This window comes from Schistocerca nitens, chromosome 6 (genome assembly GCF_023898315.1).
Source record: "Schistocerca nitens isolate TAMUIC-IGC-003100 chromosome 6, iqSchNite1.1, whole genome shotgun sequence".
Lineage (NCBI taxonomy): Eukaryota > Metazoa > Arthropoda > Insecta > Orthoptera > Acrididae > Schistocerca > Schistocerca nitens.
Genome location: NC_064619.1, coordinates 224405378 through 224423948, shown reverse-complemented (window position 1 = coordinate 224423948; position 18571 = coordinate 224405378). Strand labels below are relative to the sequence as shown.

General features: G+C 38.2%; 1 protein-coding gene across 1 annotated transcript in view; it reads left to right on the top strand.

Moving 5' to 3' along the window:
• The window catches only part of LOC126262252 (repressor of RNA polymerase III transcription MAF1 homolog), a 71792-nt gene that overhangs the window by 33302 nt on the left and 19919 nt on the right, over nucleotides 1–18571 (top strand). The window contains exons 4-5 of the mRNA XM_049958738.1: nucleotides 3583–3707; nucleotides 7311–7430. Of these exons, the coding sequence (XP_049814695.1) occupies nucleotides 3583–3707; nucleotides 7311–7430 (245 nt within the window). The remainder of the gene's footprint in view (nucleotides 1–3582; nucleotides 3708–7310; nucleotides 7431–18571) is intronic.

Here is an 18571-nt window from a genome sequence, read left to right as displayed (position 1 = left end):
ACAAACAATGGATACGAAGAGAACTTAGTAACAAAGCTGAACAAGAAAATCAAGAAACAGAAAAGAACAAACACCCAACTATCACCAACACAAGGACAAAATCATACACAAACAATTACTCAAAATACAAGAATAGAAACAACACAAAGTGTGAAAGAAACAGAAAGTAAAAGATGGTACACAGTGACATACAACCACAAATACACACACAGAATATCCAGTATTTTCAAAAAATAAGGCATAAAAATAGCACACTGGACCAACGATTCAATTCAGAAATACTTCCCAAAAACAATAGGGAAAACTGATCTATATCAGAAATCAGGAATATACCGACTGAAATGTTGTACATGTGATGGAAGACATATAGGTCAAACCAGGAGGACATTTGACACCAGATACAAAGAACGTGTAAGAGCATGGACGTATAGGACAAATCACTCACCTTTTGCAGAACACTTACACCAACACCAGCATGAAATTACAACCAGAGACATAGACATGGAAATCATAAGGATAAACAACAACAAAAAACACCCTTCACCTTACAAGAAAATTGCCTCATCCGAAAAACCATAACAGAAAAGAAACAACTCATAAATGATCAGATCAACTTGGCAAACCACACACTCATTTAACTGATTGACCCCTTAATGTAACATTAAAAGTACACATGTAACCACAGACTTCATTTAGCACTACCATTTCCTCCCAGATTCTGCTCTATAATCACTGTCTAAGCCCTGGTAATCTCTAGTCCCTGAACTCCCTGCTAGGAAGCACTCTTCTCTCCCCCCATCCATACCCTGTTATCCCCCCCCCCCCCTTCCATGACCCATTGCTCTCCATTTCATTACAGATTGCTGTTCACGTGACAATCACATTCCAATCTAAGTTGCCAGTGGCCGTGGCCATATGTGCGTGAGGTGTGCTTGCTTGTGTGAAAATTTGTGTGTGTTTTCTTTGCTGAAGAAGGCTTTGGCCAAAAGCTATAACGTGTAACAGTCTTTTTTTGTTGTTCCTGTCTGCAACTCAATGCGTCATCTTTACAGTAAGTAGCAGTTTTTCCTTTTCCTAATATTGTTGTTATTTCCAGTATTGTGAGAAAAGAAATGACTTGTACCTTATGTTATTGTCTAACTTTTCTGGTTGTTGTTGGTGGTGGGGAGGGAGGAGGTAGGGTTTCCTTGTGAATAGGTTGCAAAAGACCAAGGCCATAAATATTTATTTTTAGAGGGAAATGAAGGTGAACAGATGTTCTGTTTTTTTTTTTATTGATTTCATAAGACTGTAAGTTTCCATTCCTGTATTGACGGGCAACGCTGGCTTCCGCTGCCTCTGAGAAAAGAAGAGTAACAATTTTGAAATTATGACATATTGAAGAATTCTCACCAAATAGTGCAGTGTAATAATAATGATGTTGTGTTCAAATTGTACTTTATAAGTGGACAGATTTGCACTATCTGTGCATCTTGTGACATTACTACATTGGAGACAGAGTAACTGCAATGTCTCTTCTGAAAGAGCTTGGGAAAATAGACTTCAACACCATCATCATCTCATCATTTCCTGATGATTTTGGCTTTTTGTAATTTCCAAATTTGCTACTTTGTTAGGTGTTATGATCTGCCGCTACTATTCTCATTTTACTCAAAATGTTACCTTTAAACATTTGCAGTGTGTACCTTAACCTTTACTGTAGATGTAATTAGGTTTTGGTAATAGCCAAGATGATTTGTTGTCCACTTCTGTATACTATTCATGAGTCTTTTCCATCCTCTATCAGTTTAAAAATTTCTTCATTGGATATTTTATTTGTTTAGCTTTTCTTCGTTAGTCTTCTCTACAGCAATACTGCCACCACTCCAAAGAACTTCTTGTCAGTTGTCAACAGCATCCAGCTGCCACAATCTGCAAATATAATGTCCCTCGGATGAAATCTGTAGTAAAATAATTTTTTATTTTCATATTAAGTGACTTGTTTACTAGTACATGTGTTCTTTCTGAAAAAAAAATATGGTTTACTGCTACAATTCTTCCTCTTGTGTGTGCAGCATTTGTTGTTTTCTCTTTTTTTTAAGTGGTACTGTGTAAATAAACAATGTTATTTCAGTATCGGCCACTACAGCAATATCATTTGAAAATCTAGTACAGTAGGTGGTAGTACCCATTTACTTCACTTTGGATGTCTTTGTTTTGATAATATTCTTTGGTATAAAATTAATAAATAACAAATATGTATTCCCATTTAGCTCTAGTACCCAGTCGCCATTTATTGCCTAAACCCAAATTTGTCATAATTATTCTCAATTTTTTAATATATTTAACTTACCGTTTGCTGTTTTCTTTTTAAATTCTAAACATATTTACATTGCATGTGCCACTATACTTATGTCTTCTGTTAGTGAAAGAATCTGCTGTATCCTCTTTTCGTGGGTGACAATTTTTTTAGTGTGTTCTTTGCTGTCCAGTATATTTGCAGTGTCATAACAGTGACTTGCAAATTTGAAAAAGTTCTTCTTTCATCTGTTTGGGGCAGTATGATCAGTAGGATGTAATTTCACATACATGCAGCTCTCTCTCTAATGTCGTGATACTGTGATTCGGGATAGGGTCCACTATTGACAGGCAGAGAATCTACGCTGCTTTATAGAAGGGTGGGATGGTGTGCAATCACATTAGGTAAAAGACAGCAAAATACGACAGGGATATGTCCGTCGCGCTATTCTTATACCAGTGGGGAAGGAAAGCACGCTGGTTCTGTGTTGTTCTGGATAGAGTGACGGCCTATGCCAAGTCATGTTGAGAGAAAAAATTAGCTCATATGGTGCTATTTCGTGTGTTGAAGGATATGTTATTGTGGGGAAATAAATCTACTGTGATTACTTTAGGGCTTATATAGAAAGTTATTTACACATGTGATTGCACTTCATATTCTGAAGAAATAGTAGGGCATTTGGTAGGAAGAATTTACATAATGTTGTGTTTCCTGCTGAAGTGAACACAGTGTTGAACCGTTATCAGTATGACCTGACTTAACGTGTAGCAATTTTCACAGCGTTTTTCTGAGATTTTGCATCTGGTAGAATGCTGTCATGAGAACCGAGTTCCAGCATTCTTGACATTGAATTGTATACCTTCTTCAGAACAAAGTGTTAATTATGCTTTGTCCTGTGCATGGAAAGAAAGTTTTGGTCAGATTTGTGTGAAAGTGTCAGAAATTCTGTAGCCAAGTAATATTTTTCCTCGGTATCAAAGTAACTCTGGAACAACCGTTTTCTTCCATTTGATTTTGAATTCTGTTAACTTCCTCTCTTATTTAACACTTCAGCTCTTGCAAGGCAAAGAATTTTTCTGGGGAACCCAAAGAAAGTAATTTAATAAATACTCTAATAAGAAAATAAGGAAGACCATACAGATGCAGATCCCTAAAGGGGCTTAAAGCAAATAGTTCTTACAATAGACAGAAAAATTCCTTTTTTTTTCTTTTAATAGTCTAGACTTGTCAGTAGCCCCTCTTAAGTAAGCTTGTAATTTGTGTGTGTTACACTTTATTACTTTTTTATGTTATTTTGTTTGTAGTGGGTGATGAACACAGTTGACAGCAATCTAAATGCAACAGCTGGTGAACAGTATCGTACATTGCGAGCTCAGCTGTGGGCTGCTGTTGATGATGAGATATCATTGAATGAGTGTGACATTTACAGGTTAGAAATTGAAATAATAAGGTATCACCAATTTTATACTCTACTAATTTTTTTTTTTCTCCTCTGCTAGTTAAAGCTTTGTGTACAGAAAAAGTTTTTGATAGGTAGTTCTTAAGTGAAATATTTATAATCCAAAGTTAAAATCTAGTGCATCAGTAATAAAACTGAGATCTTAAGATTATGCCAAAGACTGAGAGAGTGAGGCACTGATTTACTTCATGACTTTGCATAAGACTGTCATTTAGATTAGTTATTTTTATTTTTTGCTGTGCACATTTATGTATTACATTGTAGCTACTGAAATCATTAAGAAATATAATTCTGTATCATAAAATACAAAATACATGACTTTAGTCCCAGTAGACACTGTGTGTGTGTGGGAGGGGGGGGGGCATTATGAAAAAAATAAAATAGGTGGATAAATATATTGCGACTCTAGGTTTTCCAAGCGTGGTAATCCAAGGTGTGTTCGGCTGGTTTGCTGCTCTCAGCAGACCCAAGAAATATACCACGGGATATATATGGTATTATTTAGTTTTGAGATTTGGATTTCAGTTATGTGTAAAACTAGCTTCTGGTTAGCAGACTATGTTGGGATAGAAGCAAGATTATTCATTGTCATTTAAACCTAACATTCCAATCCTTTGGAATGATTACTGGATAATAACCTACAACGGTAAAAAGGTATATAATTTTACTTCATCAACAAAGTTTTTACTGATGTTTGCCATATTTTTCGTTTCCACACAATCTGGGTATTGGGTGAATGTACACACATTAAACTGGCAATTGTGCATGCATAAACATTCCTTATAATCTAAACTGGAAGTGTGTAACACGAGTTTTTGTAGGTTGTCTATGACCGTTGAATTGAAACAAGAGAGGACACACAATGTCCCACTGTATATTTTTTTCTTATGGACTAACTTTTTTATTGTGCTTGAATGATTCATAATTTTTACATTCTTGTATATTTATGAGAAACCTACAATAAAGTTCAGATCATCCTTTTTGTTACGATAATCACATTCTTTGCAACAAAATATCAGAGTACCTTGTATCTTTCTCTGATTCATATTTTGCAGTAGTTAACTAGCTACGTGTCAGTAGTGTGAGACAAAAGTTTTAACTTACTTTCTTTTCTTTATATATATAATAGAGGGAAACATTCCACGTGGGAAAAATATATGTAAAAACAAAGATGATGTGACTTACCAAAATTTTGTGTGTATGTTTGTGTTTGTTTGTGTGTCTATCGACCTTCCAGCGCTTTCGTTTGGTAAATCACATCATCTTTGTTTTTACACACACACAGATATATATATATATATATATATATATATATATATATATATATATAGAGGGAAACATTCCACGTAGGAAAAATATATCTAAAAACAAAGATGATGTGACTTACCAAATGAAAGTGCTGGCAGGTCGACAGATGCTTGTGTCTGTATATGTGTGGATGGATATGTGTGTGTGTGTGTGTGTGTGTGTGTGAGAGTGTATACCTGTCCTTTTTTCCCCCTAAGGTAAGTCTTTCCGCTCCCGGGATTGGAATGACTCCTTACCCTCTCCCTTAAAACCCACATCCTTTCGTCTTTCCCTCTCCTTCCCTCTTTCCTGATGAGGCAACAGTTTGTTGCGAAAGCTTCAATTTTGTGTGTATGTTTGTGTTCGTTTGTGTGTCTGTCGACCTGCCAGCACTTTCATTTGGTAAGTCACATCATCTTTGTTTTTATATATACACTCCTGGAAATGGAAAAAAGAACACATTGACACCGGTGTGTCAGACCCACCATACTTGCTCCGGACACTGCGAGAGGGCTGTACAAGCAATGATCACACGCACGGCACAGCGGACACACCAGGAACCGTGGTGTTGGCCGTCGAATGGCGCTAGCTGCGCAGCATTTGTGCACCGCCGCCGTCAGTGTCAGCCAGTTTGCCGTGGCATACGGAGCTCCATCGCAGTCTTTAACACTGGTAGCATGCCGCGACAGCATGGACGTGAACCGTATGTGCAGTTGACGGACTTTGAGCGAGGGCATATAGTGGGCATGCGGGAGGCCGGGTGGACGTACCGCCGAATTGCTCAACACGTGGGGCGTGAGGTCTCCACAGTACATCGATGTTGTCGCCAGTGGTCGGCGGAAGGTGCACGTGCCCGTCGACCTGGGACCGGACCGCAGCGACGCACGGATGCATGCCAAGACCGTAGGCTCCTACACAGTGCCGTAGGGGACCGCACCGCCACTTCCCAGCAAATTAGGGACACTGTTGCTCCTGGGGTATCGGCGAGGACCATTCGCAACCATGAAGCTGGGCTACGGTCCCGCACACCGTTAGGCCGTCTTCCGCTCACGCCCCAACATCGTGCAGCTCGCCTCCAGTGGTGTCGCGACAGGCGTGAATGGAGGGACGAATGGAGACGTGTCGTCTTCAGCGATGAGAGTCGCTTCTGCCTTGGTGCCAATGATGGTCGTATGCGTGTTTGGCGCCGTGCAGGTGAGCGCCACAATCAGGACTGCATACGACCGAGGCACACAGGGCCAACACCCGGCATCATGGTGTGGGGAGCGATCTCCTACACTGGCCGTACACCACTGGTGATCGTCGAGGGGACACTGAATAGTGCACGGTACATCCAAACCGTCATCGAACCCATCGTTCTACCATTCCTAGACCGGCAAGGGAACTTGCTGTTCCAACAGGACAATGCACGTCCGCATGTATCCCGTGCCACCCAACGTGCTCTAGAAGGTGTAAGTCAACTACCCTGGCCAGCAAGATCTCCGGATCTGTCCCCCATTGAGCATGTTTGGGACTGGATGAAGCGTCGTCTCACGCGGTCTGCACATCCAGCATCTCTACGATTGTCTCCATGGGAGAATAGCAGCCTACATTGCTGCGAAAGGTGGATATACACTGTACTAGTGCCGACATTGTGCATGCTCTGTTGCCTGTGTCTATGTGCCTGTGGTTCTGTCAGTGTGATCATGTGATGTATCTGACCCCAGGAATGTGTCAATAAAGTTTCCCCTTCCTGGGACAATGAATTCACGGTGTTCTTATTTCAATTTCCAGGAGTGTATATATATATATATATATATATATATATATATATATATATATATATATATATATCACACAAACATACACACAAAATTCTAGCTTTCGCAACCAACGGTGTCTGTATATGTGTGGATGGATATGTGTGTGTGTTCGAGTGTATACCCGTCCTTTTTTCCCCGTAAGGTAAGTCTTTCCGCTCCCGGGATTGGAATGACTCCTTACCCTCTCCCTTAAAACCCAAATCCTTTTGTCTTTCCCTCTCCTTCCCTCTTTCCTGACGAGGCAACCGTTGGTTGCAAAAGCTAGAATTTTGTGTGTATGTTTGTGTTTGTTTGTGTGTCTGTCGACCTGCCAGCACTTTCATTTGGTAAGTCACATCATCTTTGTTTTTAGATATATTTTCCCTACATGGAATGTTTCCCTCTATTATAACCATATCATATATATAAACTTATTTTTTAAAAATTAACTGTTATTATTGCTATATTTCTCAGATAATGGTGAGCAGTTACTTTTTATTTTCAGCTATAACCCAGATTTGGCTTCAGATCCTTTTGGGGAGGATGGTTGTTTGTGGTCATTCAATTATTTCTTCTATAACAAGAAGCTGAAACGTATAGTGTTCTTCACATGCAGAGCTATTAAGTGAGTATTTTGTAAACACCAAAAATTTATGACTCTGTTTTCTGTGTTGTAACAGTGCATTGAAACTCTTAAAAGCTTTTGTTACTTTAACAAATCAGTTATTCCAAACAAATGAAGCATAGCTTCTGCTTTAAAATTATGTACTATTCAAGGGACAAACTTGAAAATGGATTATTCAAGATTACCATTTCCTTGTTGAAAAAGTTTTTTGCCCATATAATTACTGATAAGAAAAAAAAATGAGTGTGAAGAGTAGTGAAAGAAAACTATTCTTCCTCAGCCACGTGGTCACAGAAATACAATGAAACACATTCAAATAAGATTTCCCACTACTTAACTCTAGTTTGACACATCTATCCATTAATTTACTCTCAAATTCTTACTCCCACACTCTTGCCCCACGATCTCCCTCTTCGTCTGTCAATGTTGCCATCCCCAAATTCACTCCTGCATTTCATTGTTGCCACATGCAGATTGTCTACCTGAACCAGGTCGGACTCATTGGTGCCCCATACCCTTGCAACATCTCCTCTCCTAGCTGTCACCTTTCCTCTTCCTTCTTCCTCCTCTCAACCACTTCACATGAGGCAACTTCACTGTACCCCGTTTGGATCGTAGTTCAAGATAGTGTACTTGTTTAGTGTGGGCGGGGGGTTGTCAACTCAACCATAAAGTGAATACTTAAATTCAGTTAAGAAGTATATAGACAGTAAATATTAAGGCAAATAAAACTGGGGGAGTTATAAGATGCAGCTGAAGTGGTTACTTACATATGCCGATCTGGTCACAGAAGCAGTGTTCTGTGTTTTGGGTTCTCAGTATTATACTGATGTTCCAAAGGAAAGAAGAGAGGTTAGGATTTAACATTTAGTTAGTGATGAGGTCATTAGAGATGGAGCACAAGCTCAGCTTAGGGAAGGGCGGGGAAGAGACTCATACATGTCCTATTTAGGATAACCATGGTGACATTTACGTTAAGCAATTTAGGGAAACAACAGAAAGCTTAATCTATGTGGCAATATGGGGAGTTGAGAGTTGAACCTTTGTACCTTCATTATCCTGAATGTGAATCCATTGTCTTTCAATTTCGTCACCTCACACCCTTAGGTATTTCAAGGTATATTTCTGTCTCTGGTGACCTTGATGTCAATAAAATGTTAGACTCTAACCTTCTTTCCAAGGAATGCTTGTTACATTGCTGACAGATTTGTCTTATACTGGAGCACTACCTCACTCCTCTCTATTGCTCTTAAGCCTCTGTGTTAAGCTAAATATCCTAAGCTTTTTTCATTTATTTATTTATTTATTTATTTATTTATTTTGCATTACTTTTATTGTATGGAGTTCTACCATGCTTCATATTTCACAGTGAACTGTAATCCTTGCATAACTGGTAGTACTCTAGGGTCTCACTTCGCTATAAGCTGGCCAGGTTCTAGCCCTTTTCGGCATTAGAATACAATACTGAAAGTACAGTTTTTTGAAATTTGCTTTCAGAGGCTATGAGGTACAAGTGAAAACACATCTGCTCATTTTGCAAAGTCTTAATTTGATCCTGTGTGAAGTATGGAAGTAAGAAGTGTGGGTTTTATAGACCATTGTATTGAAAAGTATAGATGCATTCACTTGGGAGGGCATCATACTGGCCACTGGTGTCTGTAGGTTCAGTCTAACTCCCGACATCTCTGCTTTTGCCTCTGTGCAATAAGCTTTATAAGATTTTTTCGAAATGCAAAGTGTGCACATATTTGAAACTTCCTGGCAGAGCAAAACTGTGTGCCGCACAGAGAATCTAAATTGGAACCTTTGCCTTCTGTGGGCTAATGCTCTACTTAGTGAGGTATTTGGCACAACTTGTGATCTACCCTTACATACTAACATAAGTATGTCTCCCCTACCTTCAAACTTCACAGAAATTTATAGTATGTCTTGTACTAAATGCAATGTGAGGCCATATATTACAAAATCTAGTAAGTGTAACTCCTTTTAAAGGATTAAGAGACGGTGATCGTGCATCTGAAGGGGTAAAGCAGTCAGATTGTTAACCTCTTTTCCTTAACTAGCATTGTGTTAAAAAAAGAGATGGAATGAAACTGTAAACGGGTCTTGAACCGAGGTTCATCAAGCCATAGTAATAGTATGTGATCAGATAAACAAAGTCAGTCATCAGTCAAATCAGACAGCTAATTTCAGAGTAGCTGTCAATAACTTTAAGAACTCAGAAATAAATATAAGCTCATAACCTTGGAATTAAACAAGAACAAGTTAGTGGCATCAGTAAAGCTCCCTACTATTAAGCATCAACAAAGTAAAGAAACCTTTTCATACAACCATGTTTACTGGCTGGTCACCAAAACATCTCTGATGAACAACAGAATGCTTAGGATATCAGAACCTTAAAAGTGATATAACATTCAAAAGCAATTTTTGAAGCACTGATCATACATATAAATGTACAAATAAATTTTGTATTGATAATTTAACCAGAAGTAATTTCAAACCAGAATGAAAATTTAAACTAACTATTTTAAGCAGCAATTCCATTTTCAGGACACACGGACCAAATTATGTTCTGCATTATCTTTTAGACCAATTGAATACTTTGATTCAAGTCATTGAACACTTTGAGTATTAATGTTATTTAAAAAGTCAAATAATTAATTTTTTGCTTGTATGGATATATTCAGATTTTCAGGATTAGAAACAGGACCCTAACATGGGCTGCATGACGTAGGTCCATGATGTTCTCCTAGTATATGTGCATTGAAATTCACACATATATTGAATCACCGCAGTAAAATAATTGATTCGTGCAGTAGTAGAGCCCTAAACAATCTGTACATTGCCTAAGAGGTGACAAAGTGATAATATACTGTGGCAGTTATGCAGGGCAGTGTTAACCCTTTAACTGCTCTGGACGTATTAACGCGCACGCCTTTGTACCTGTCCCCCTGTGTACTCTGAACGAGTTTACACGTGCCACCAGTCCTCCTACCTGGTACTCTGAACGTGTCTGCTCTCTTAAATTTATTACTTTCACTATCAGGCTTTTTAGAACATTCCACATTGTGGTGTGATGCAATATGCAGATAAATCTCCCATCCAAGGCTCCTTTATAATAACATGTTAGTAATTTTGCCGTGCTTTCCCTCCAGGACTTTTACGTCTCAGTAGTTAGATAAAGATTGACTGTGCTATTCTTGGTGCACTAACTTGTTGCCCTCACACTTTTCCTTCAGCGTTCTAACACGTCCAGGGCATAGAAGGACTTCCCTCCTCCTTTCCTAACCTTTGCAGTTCTAACTAATTATTTCCGACAAATGAATCAGTGAAATTACATTCTTTCCTCAGTTTTAATATGAAACATGGAAATTTTTTCATCTAGGAAAATCCCAGAAATTTTGAAGAATTCCGGGAATTTTTCATTGTTTTAGTTTTCAGTTAAATTTTTGTAATTTTGATTGGTAAGATCTGATACTCTTAGAAAGAATTTTACCTTAGCCTGCTACTGCAGAAAATAACTGCAGCAATAAAGCATAAATGAGAGAATAACACCAAAATAAAACATGAGTTGCAAAGAACATGCGCTGTTTGCAACAACAAAAATCAGTGCACGCACAAGCATCTGCTGACAGCAAAATTTGTGTCAAATGCTTTAAGACAAAGCCTATGCAATACTTCATAACAACAAACTGCTTCTGATGAGTGTGATGTCACAACTGTTTACATTTATAACAGGTCACAGGAAATTATTGTGGGAAAATATTGCGAATGGTGGTTTGAGAAGCGTTACTTGTGCAGTGATTAGTACGATGGACTAGTTCAAACTCGCGTCTGGCCACACTGATTGACGTTTTCCATGATCTCCCTAAATCATTTAAGGCAAATGCCGGGATGGTTCCTTCAAAAGGGCCAGCGGCTTTCCTTCACCATCCTTCCTTAATCTGAGATAGTGTCCTGTCTCGAATGACCTCATTGTGAGTGGGGCGCTAAACACTAATCTCCTCCTCCTCCTGAGAATCATTATTTTCAAAGTGAATTTCCCGTTACACATGATAAGTTATGTTACCTATGAGAATATGTGATGAATTTCTTAAATCATCAAGTGTTTGATTCTCATATTCAAAACTTAATTCTTTGAGGACCAGCCACTTAGAAAAATTTCAGGCACAGAAGACCAGCCATGTATGCCATTATGTAAAATTTTGGTGGCACATTTTTGTTTAGGGGGTAAGTGTAACCACGTTTTGGCATAGTTCAACTTCGACACCAAATTGCCAACTTGTTATTGAGGATATGATTTTGAAATTTCTCATGCCTTAAGTTTGACTTATTGACTTCTAAACAATTTACATTTTGTTTTTGAAAAAAAAAAAATTATATGGTCAAATAATTGTTTTCAAAATTTTGTGTTGTGAGGTTACACTGGCCCCATGGTTTGGGGCAAGTGTAACCTCGCATTGTTGTACCCATACAGAGCATTGTAAAAGAGGCTTGGGGTAAGTGACCTGATTACCCAATTTTTACTGAATTTGAGGATTTTTAAATTATTGAAATATTTTAAATTTTACTCAAGATATGAACTTTTTTGCACACACCTCCTTGTATATTATGAAATACACAGAAAATGTTAGCTAAACTAAAATATAAGTGTTAGCCTAAACCATAAAACACTGAAACAGAATGCTTCATAGATGATTTATTTTTGTTTTAGGCCAGTAATTTATTAGTTCAAATTCTACAAAAGTAATATTTTTTCTTTAGTAGGCAATTTAACAAAAATAATAAAATATCTAGTATCAAGAGAAAAGACAAATTCACTTTATAAGTTCACTTTCTATTATTTTTCATGGTAATTGAACTAAAGTTGTTGGCAATTTGTGTTTAATGCTAAACTGCCCTAATTCAACTTATTATATTCACATTTAGGCCCTAACTATTATTTAGTCACTGAATGTTGTATGAATCAAATGTAACACCAAATGTCAGGTCTCCCCTGCGACCCAAAGTAGGCTCAGGCAACACTGAAATGACATCAGAGGATGGAACTTCCGTCTCATCTCTTCTATCAGGCCAGTAGAATGTGGTGCCATGCTTTGTCTTATTTTTGCATCTGAGGAAAATCACTTCTGGATCTCCTAAAGCACTAATTTTGGTAACTTGGCCAATAAAATGAACTTTCTTACATTTTGTTGCAAAAGCTACCAGAACATAGTTTACAACTGTAATTTTGTCTTTGGCTTCAAAACAGTTTGCCTCTTCTTCTTCTTCTTCTTCTTCTTCTTTTTCTTCACAGTTTATCAATTCTTTCCTGAGATCGTCCAGTGTTATTATGGTCCCATTTTCTCCATCACTACTTATTAAAGATAGGCCTCCTTCAGTTTCATCTTCTTCACTTGTTGATTCAACTTCCAGTCTATTTTTCTTGTTACCCACATGAGCAATCAGGAATTTTTTTTCCACAACAATCCGAGATGCCATTTCAGATAAAGTAACAGCACTTTGTTTGGAAGATTTACTTTTCATTACCAAGCCCTTTTTTATGTCGATAATGCTTTTTTGTTTTGCTTTCTCCTTATTATTCTTGTTTCCTTTAAAATCTTTTTCTTTATAGATGGCATCTTGAAAAGTGATAACTTCAGCTGCTGGTGCAATCCTTTTCTTCTTTGTTTTACCAGTGGGACTGTTTCCAATAATAAGCTTTCAAATGACAAATCGGAAGTTCCAGAACATAATGAAACATTGGTTAGCTCGGGAATGGTTGAGAAAGAACTCCGTCTGATACTGGGAGAACTGCAGGGCTCAGTAGATGTAGGCCTATTAAATTCTGGAGGTTGTTCAGCTGGAAGCTTTCCAAAAATCTGAGTACTTTCTATTAGAGACGTAGCTTCCACACAGTCTATGGCTGCATTATCGTGAGCTGGCAATGGATTTGTTTCTGCCAAAGATTTTGTATGAGCTACATATCTTTTATATACCTCCGGATCATATTTAGTTTTATCAATTACTTCTCTACTGTAAGGGAATATTCCTGCTTTTTGAAAACCACTTTTCAACAATTCAGGTGGAGTTTCATTCCATACAGCAGTGAGGAGATTGGAAAAGTCACGTTTGTTAATTTTTACCCCTTGATGATGTCTCTGGTGACGAGTTAACTTTTGGTCCCAAGTAGATTTCACACTCTTAAACACTGCTACATCCATTGGCTGCAGGATGTGACTTGAATGAGGGAGCAGCTTTATTATTGTAATATCATTTTCAATAGCACTTTTAATCACACGGTCATCAATGTGTGTAGCGTGGCCATCATAGATTAGAAGGATAGGTCTATGTGGACCACAAAATTTCCAAAAAGATTTTTCAAAATAATTTAAAAAAATGTCTGACTCCATCCATCCATTTACTGAAGCAGCATAACAGGTTTAAGGAAAAGGAGGTTGTGATGGTGGTGCCATCTAGTGTCCCAGACATTCTTACCCTTGAATACTATTAAGGCAGGCAGCTTGTCCCCATCTGCATTACCACCAAGCAACACAGTGGTAGTTTCCCTAGCAGGTCCCGCTGTGATTCTTGAAGAGGACCGAGCGAGGTGGCGCAGTGGTAAGACACTGGACTCGCATTCGGGAGGACGACGGTTCAATCCCGCGTCCGGCCATCCTGATTTAGGTTTTCCGTGATTTCCCTAAATCACTCCAGGCAAATGCCGGGATGGTTCCTCTGAAAGGGCACGGCCGACTTCCTTCCCCATCCTTCCCTAATCCGATGAGACCGATGACCACGCTGTCTGGTCTCCTTCCCCAAAACCAACCAACCAACCATCTTGAAGAGGGAGAATTAGTTTTACCAATAACTTTGGTTTTTGTTGGGTCTAGAGAGAAACTAGTCTCATCAATATTAAACATCTGCTTTGGTTTGTTTTCAACGTCTGAGTCTCTGAGTGTTTGTTTCAGAATATCAAAATACCCCTCAATGATGAAAGGATCAGAGCCAGATTTTTTTCGTGCATATTCAAGGGTCTGTGGCTTTTTTATAGGCAATTTATGCCTTTTCTTGAACCCCAGGAACCAGTCTTCCCCAGGTATACAATTCTTGAACGCGTTTGGTATTTTATTTCTTCTTACGTATTTCCCAACCAATTCCAAAACTTCCTTCCTGCTTAGGCCCCACCCCCACTTTTCTAAAGTTGTCAGTCGATTTGCTGATTGCTGCTCTTTTTCATATGGGATGACTGTAGATCATCCTTGAGAAACACTTTTAACACCATGAGAACCTTTTATGTGTTTCTGAAGTGTTGAGTAAGGTATTTGATATTTAGCACTAGCCCGATGTATTGTACAAATTCTTCTTTGTATATCATCAGTTGAACTGGAAAACTGTTCTTTTGTGTAGGAAGTAGCATGGTTAGTCTTCCTCTGGTAGTTCCTAACCATTTTGGCACTTTATGTTTCACAGATAAAACTTGGCTTACCACACTAAGTCACAAATCTGAAATAAAACAATTTAACAATGGGATAGATAAGTTATGAAAGATTAGGTTTACTCATGTGTAACTAATTTTTCTAAGAGAAATACATTCTAACCTTGCTGATGAGCGCTCAGTAGTCCAACCTCTCAATACACCGGCACACATATGAAAAGACAACACGGAAATGAATTATCATGCTCAACATTGTTGCAGTCAAACAATGCTTCACATACTGTACTGTAATTGTGGTATTCTTCACAGTTCTGTGTCATATTTTATAAAAGGAAACGTGGTTTATAAATATAGTAGACTTAAATAAAAAATAAAATATATCTCTCACAAACTCAGTAGGCCTACAAATCCAGCACATCAAGTATTCTGGTATCCACATGTACAGGAAGGCCAGTTTTGTTGATCTAGTGTGATAGCAAAAACAAGGTTACGGCTTAAATAAATAAATCTGTTCCAGTAAGTTTGTTTGGGGCAAGTGTAACCCCCCCTGGTTACACTTTCCCAGCCGATTGGTTACATTTGCCCCACATGGGAAAAAGTTGGGGTAAGTGTAACCATGCCTGGCATATCAAGAGCTTTATCAGTAGAGTAAAACAAATCTCATATTTGAAATTATCATGCAAAAGTTAGTTTGTAACCAAAAAATTGCGCAGTTATCTTTAAAACTGTAAAAATGACAGACCACCAAATTCTGAGCATGTCACTAACTCACAGAGTGAAAATTAGACGTCAATTCAAGTCCAAAAATTAATTACCAATTTATATCAGATTTGACAACTTATGGTTAAATATAACAAAGAAAGGAGTAAATTAACATGTGTGATAGGTCAGAGGTAAAAATACAGCTTCTTTAAGGCACCATAAGCCGTGGTTACACCAACCCCATGGTTACACTTACCCCACTTCACCCTAATTTATCTTAAAGAGTAAGATACACTAAAAGGGCCAAGCAACAAGCTTAGTTTTTCGTATTTATTTTAAGAGATTTTCTTCTGTAAAATATTTTCTCAGTTTTTAAAATCTTTCTTTTTATATTTTTGGGTTTTTAGGTTTTTAAAATTTTGTTCTTGTCTTCCTTTATTTTAATGCTTGATTAATTTCCTCAATTTGGTTTGTTTTCTAAACATTCTTTTTATCACAACAGATGCTGTTCGAAATGTATGTTTAAACATATTTAGGAATTAGTAGGTTAAAATAAATTACTCTTTAATATTCATTTGTTTTAAAAACATTTTCATTAAAGAAACACTTTAGTTATTGTTAGACAATATAACCTATCATTAGGAACAATTATTACAGTTTAGGAATTGACATTGGGGAATAACTCACTTCGAGCTTTTTGTGATAACATTGATTCTTTCTGTAATATGTTCTTGATCTATCTGAGCATTTTGAATGGTCCCCTCAAGTTTTGCCTTCTTCTCTTTAAGCTCTCTGATTTCAGTGTCAGGAATCTTCCTTTAAATCAGATCATCCTTTTTTCTGGACTCCTTGTCTTTTCACTTTGTGAGATCTTCAACATAGGGATCTCACGAGTTTCTTCTGTAGTGAATAAAGGACTGTGTTATAGGCACTTGTTGGACCCCTCCGTGTATCTTGACCACGTCGTACGCTTGGCTGCTGAGAGGTGGGATTGGCCCAGGGCAGGATATATGATTTGGCCTCATCTTCAGATACAGAAAATCAATTTAATTGTTATTTTAAAGAAGGTTTGGCATTTTTTAGATGTAACACGATTTGCGGAGTATTCAAAATACACAAAAAATACTCATTGGCATGAAATATGGAGTAAGTATGAGGTTCATTCAAATGAAACCTGGTTAGTGCATTGCAAGATCAGACGTTAATGTAAGCACGTGATAAGCCATTGCGAATGTGAAATGCTGGTACATTAATAACTGGCATAACTGCCAGAATGTTTAATGAAAGCAAGCAAATGGCAGGCATTGGGTTGTATAGGTGCTGGATGTCAGTTTTTGGGATGAAGGTCCATGCCTTCTGCACTTAGTCAGTCAATACAGTGACAGTTAACGCTGTTTATGGATGGCTGTGGAGTTCTCGTCTGATGATGTCCCATACATGCTTGGATGATGTCCCATATGTGCTTGGATGATGTCCCACATGTGCTTCAATGAAGACAGATCTGGTGATTGACCAGGCCAAAGCAACATGTCAGCACTCTGTAGAGTTTGTTAGGTAACAACAGTGGTATGTGGGCGAGTGTTGGCCTGTTGGAAAAGTACCCACTGCAATGCTGTTCATGAATGGCAGCACAGCAGGTCGAATCACCAGATTGGCATACAAATTTGCATTCTCTGTGCATGGGATAGCAAGGAGAGTGCTCCTGCTGTTACATGAAATCATGCCACAAACCATAACTCTAGGCATAGGTCCAGTGTGTCTATGTAGACAAGTTGATTGCAAGCCCTAAAATGGCATCCTCCTAACTAACACGTGGCCATCACTGGCATTGAGGCAGAACCAGCTTTCATTAGAAAGCACAACAGATCTTCACCCTGCTCTCCAATTAGCTCTCATTTAATGCACACTACAAGGTGTCTAGTTCGGAGCTTTCCTTGAAGTAACCAACTTGTAACAGTTTGTTGTGTCACTGTGGTGCCAACTGCTGCAGCAGACGGAGTATGATGCGCCAGAGTTATACGTCAAACACTGTGGTCTTTCCTCTTGGTAGTGCCAAGTGGACATCTGGAACCTGGGCTTCTTGCAACCGTACATTCTCACGATCACCACTGCTAACAGTCACGTACAGCGGCTCGATTACTTAGAAGTCTTCCTGCCATATTGCAGGAGCATCCAGCTTCTCATAGCCCTGTCACATGACCTCATTCAAACTCAGTGAGATGTTGATAATGGCGTATTTGTCGCCTGGAAGGCATTCTTAACTAACATCAGCTCAGCATATCCATTTCTCAGAGGTAATTAATGCTCACGGCTGTTACACTGTGAATTTAAAGCAAAGTTGATTTGCTGCCTCATAGTAGCACTACCAACATCACTGTATATTTAGGTTCATGCTCTCTATTATTTCAGAAAACCATACTAGTTGTTATAATACACCTTGTATAATGTTCTTTTGCAGTCAAAATCTTTTGCAATATAGGGAAACAAAAATTATCATAATCCTTGTCTCCAGTTTTGCACTGCTGCTTTGAAAGAACGCACCAGTCAGATGTTATCTTGAATGAGTGTGCAAAGTTAAATACGAGCATATCGAGAAAGGATACCAGTGCCATAATGCTTTCATGGAGCAGCAGACTGAAAGAATAGTAATGAATATTGGTTTGAGAGGTAGTGATGAAGACAGTTATCAGGAGCCCTGGACCAGGGCCTAGGGAACTGGATTATAGCTTGATCGAGACTGTCATGGCAAGAGGGAAAACTGATTCAGCTGATGAACTTATACGTTTTACTTTAGATGCTACTCAATAATAAATTATTGTAATATGTATGTACTCACCATTTAATTTTATTTTTTAGATTTGTTTAATTTACTTTAGCTTCACTTTAAAACTAAAGGCTTAGTATTATATTGCTTTTTACATTGATGAAATTTCTGTTGTCAGTAACTCTGTGACGTGGAGTGTTCTGTCCCCGTTTGTACCCTGGCATGCCCACAGATTTCAGTAAATAGATATCAGTGCAG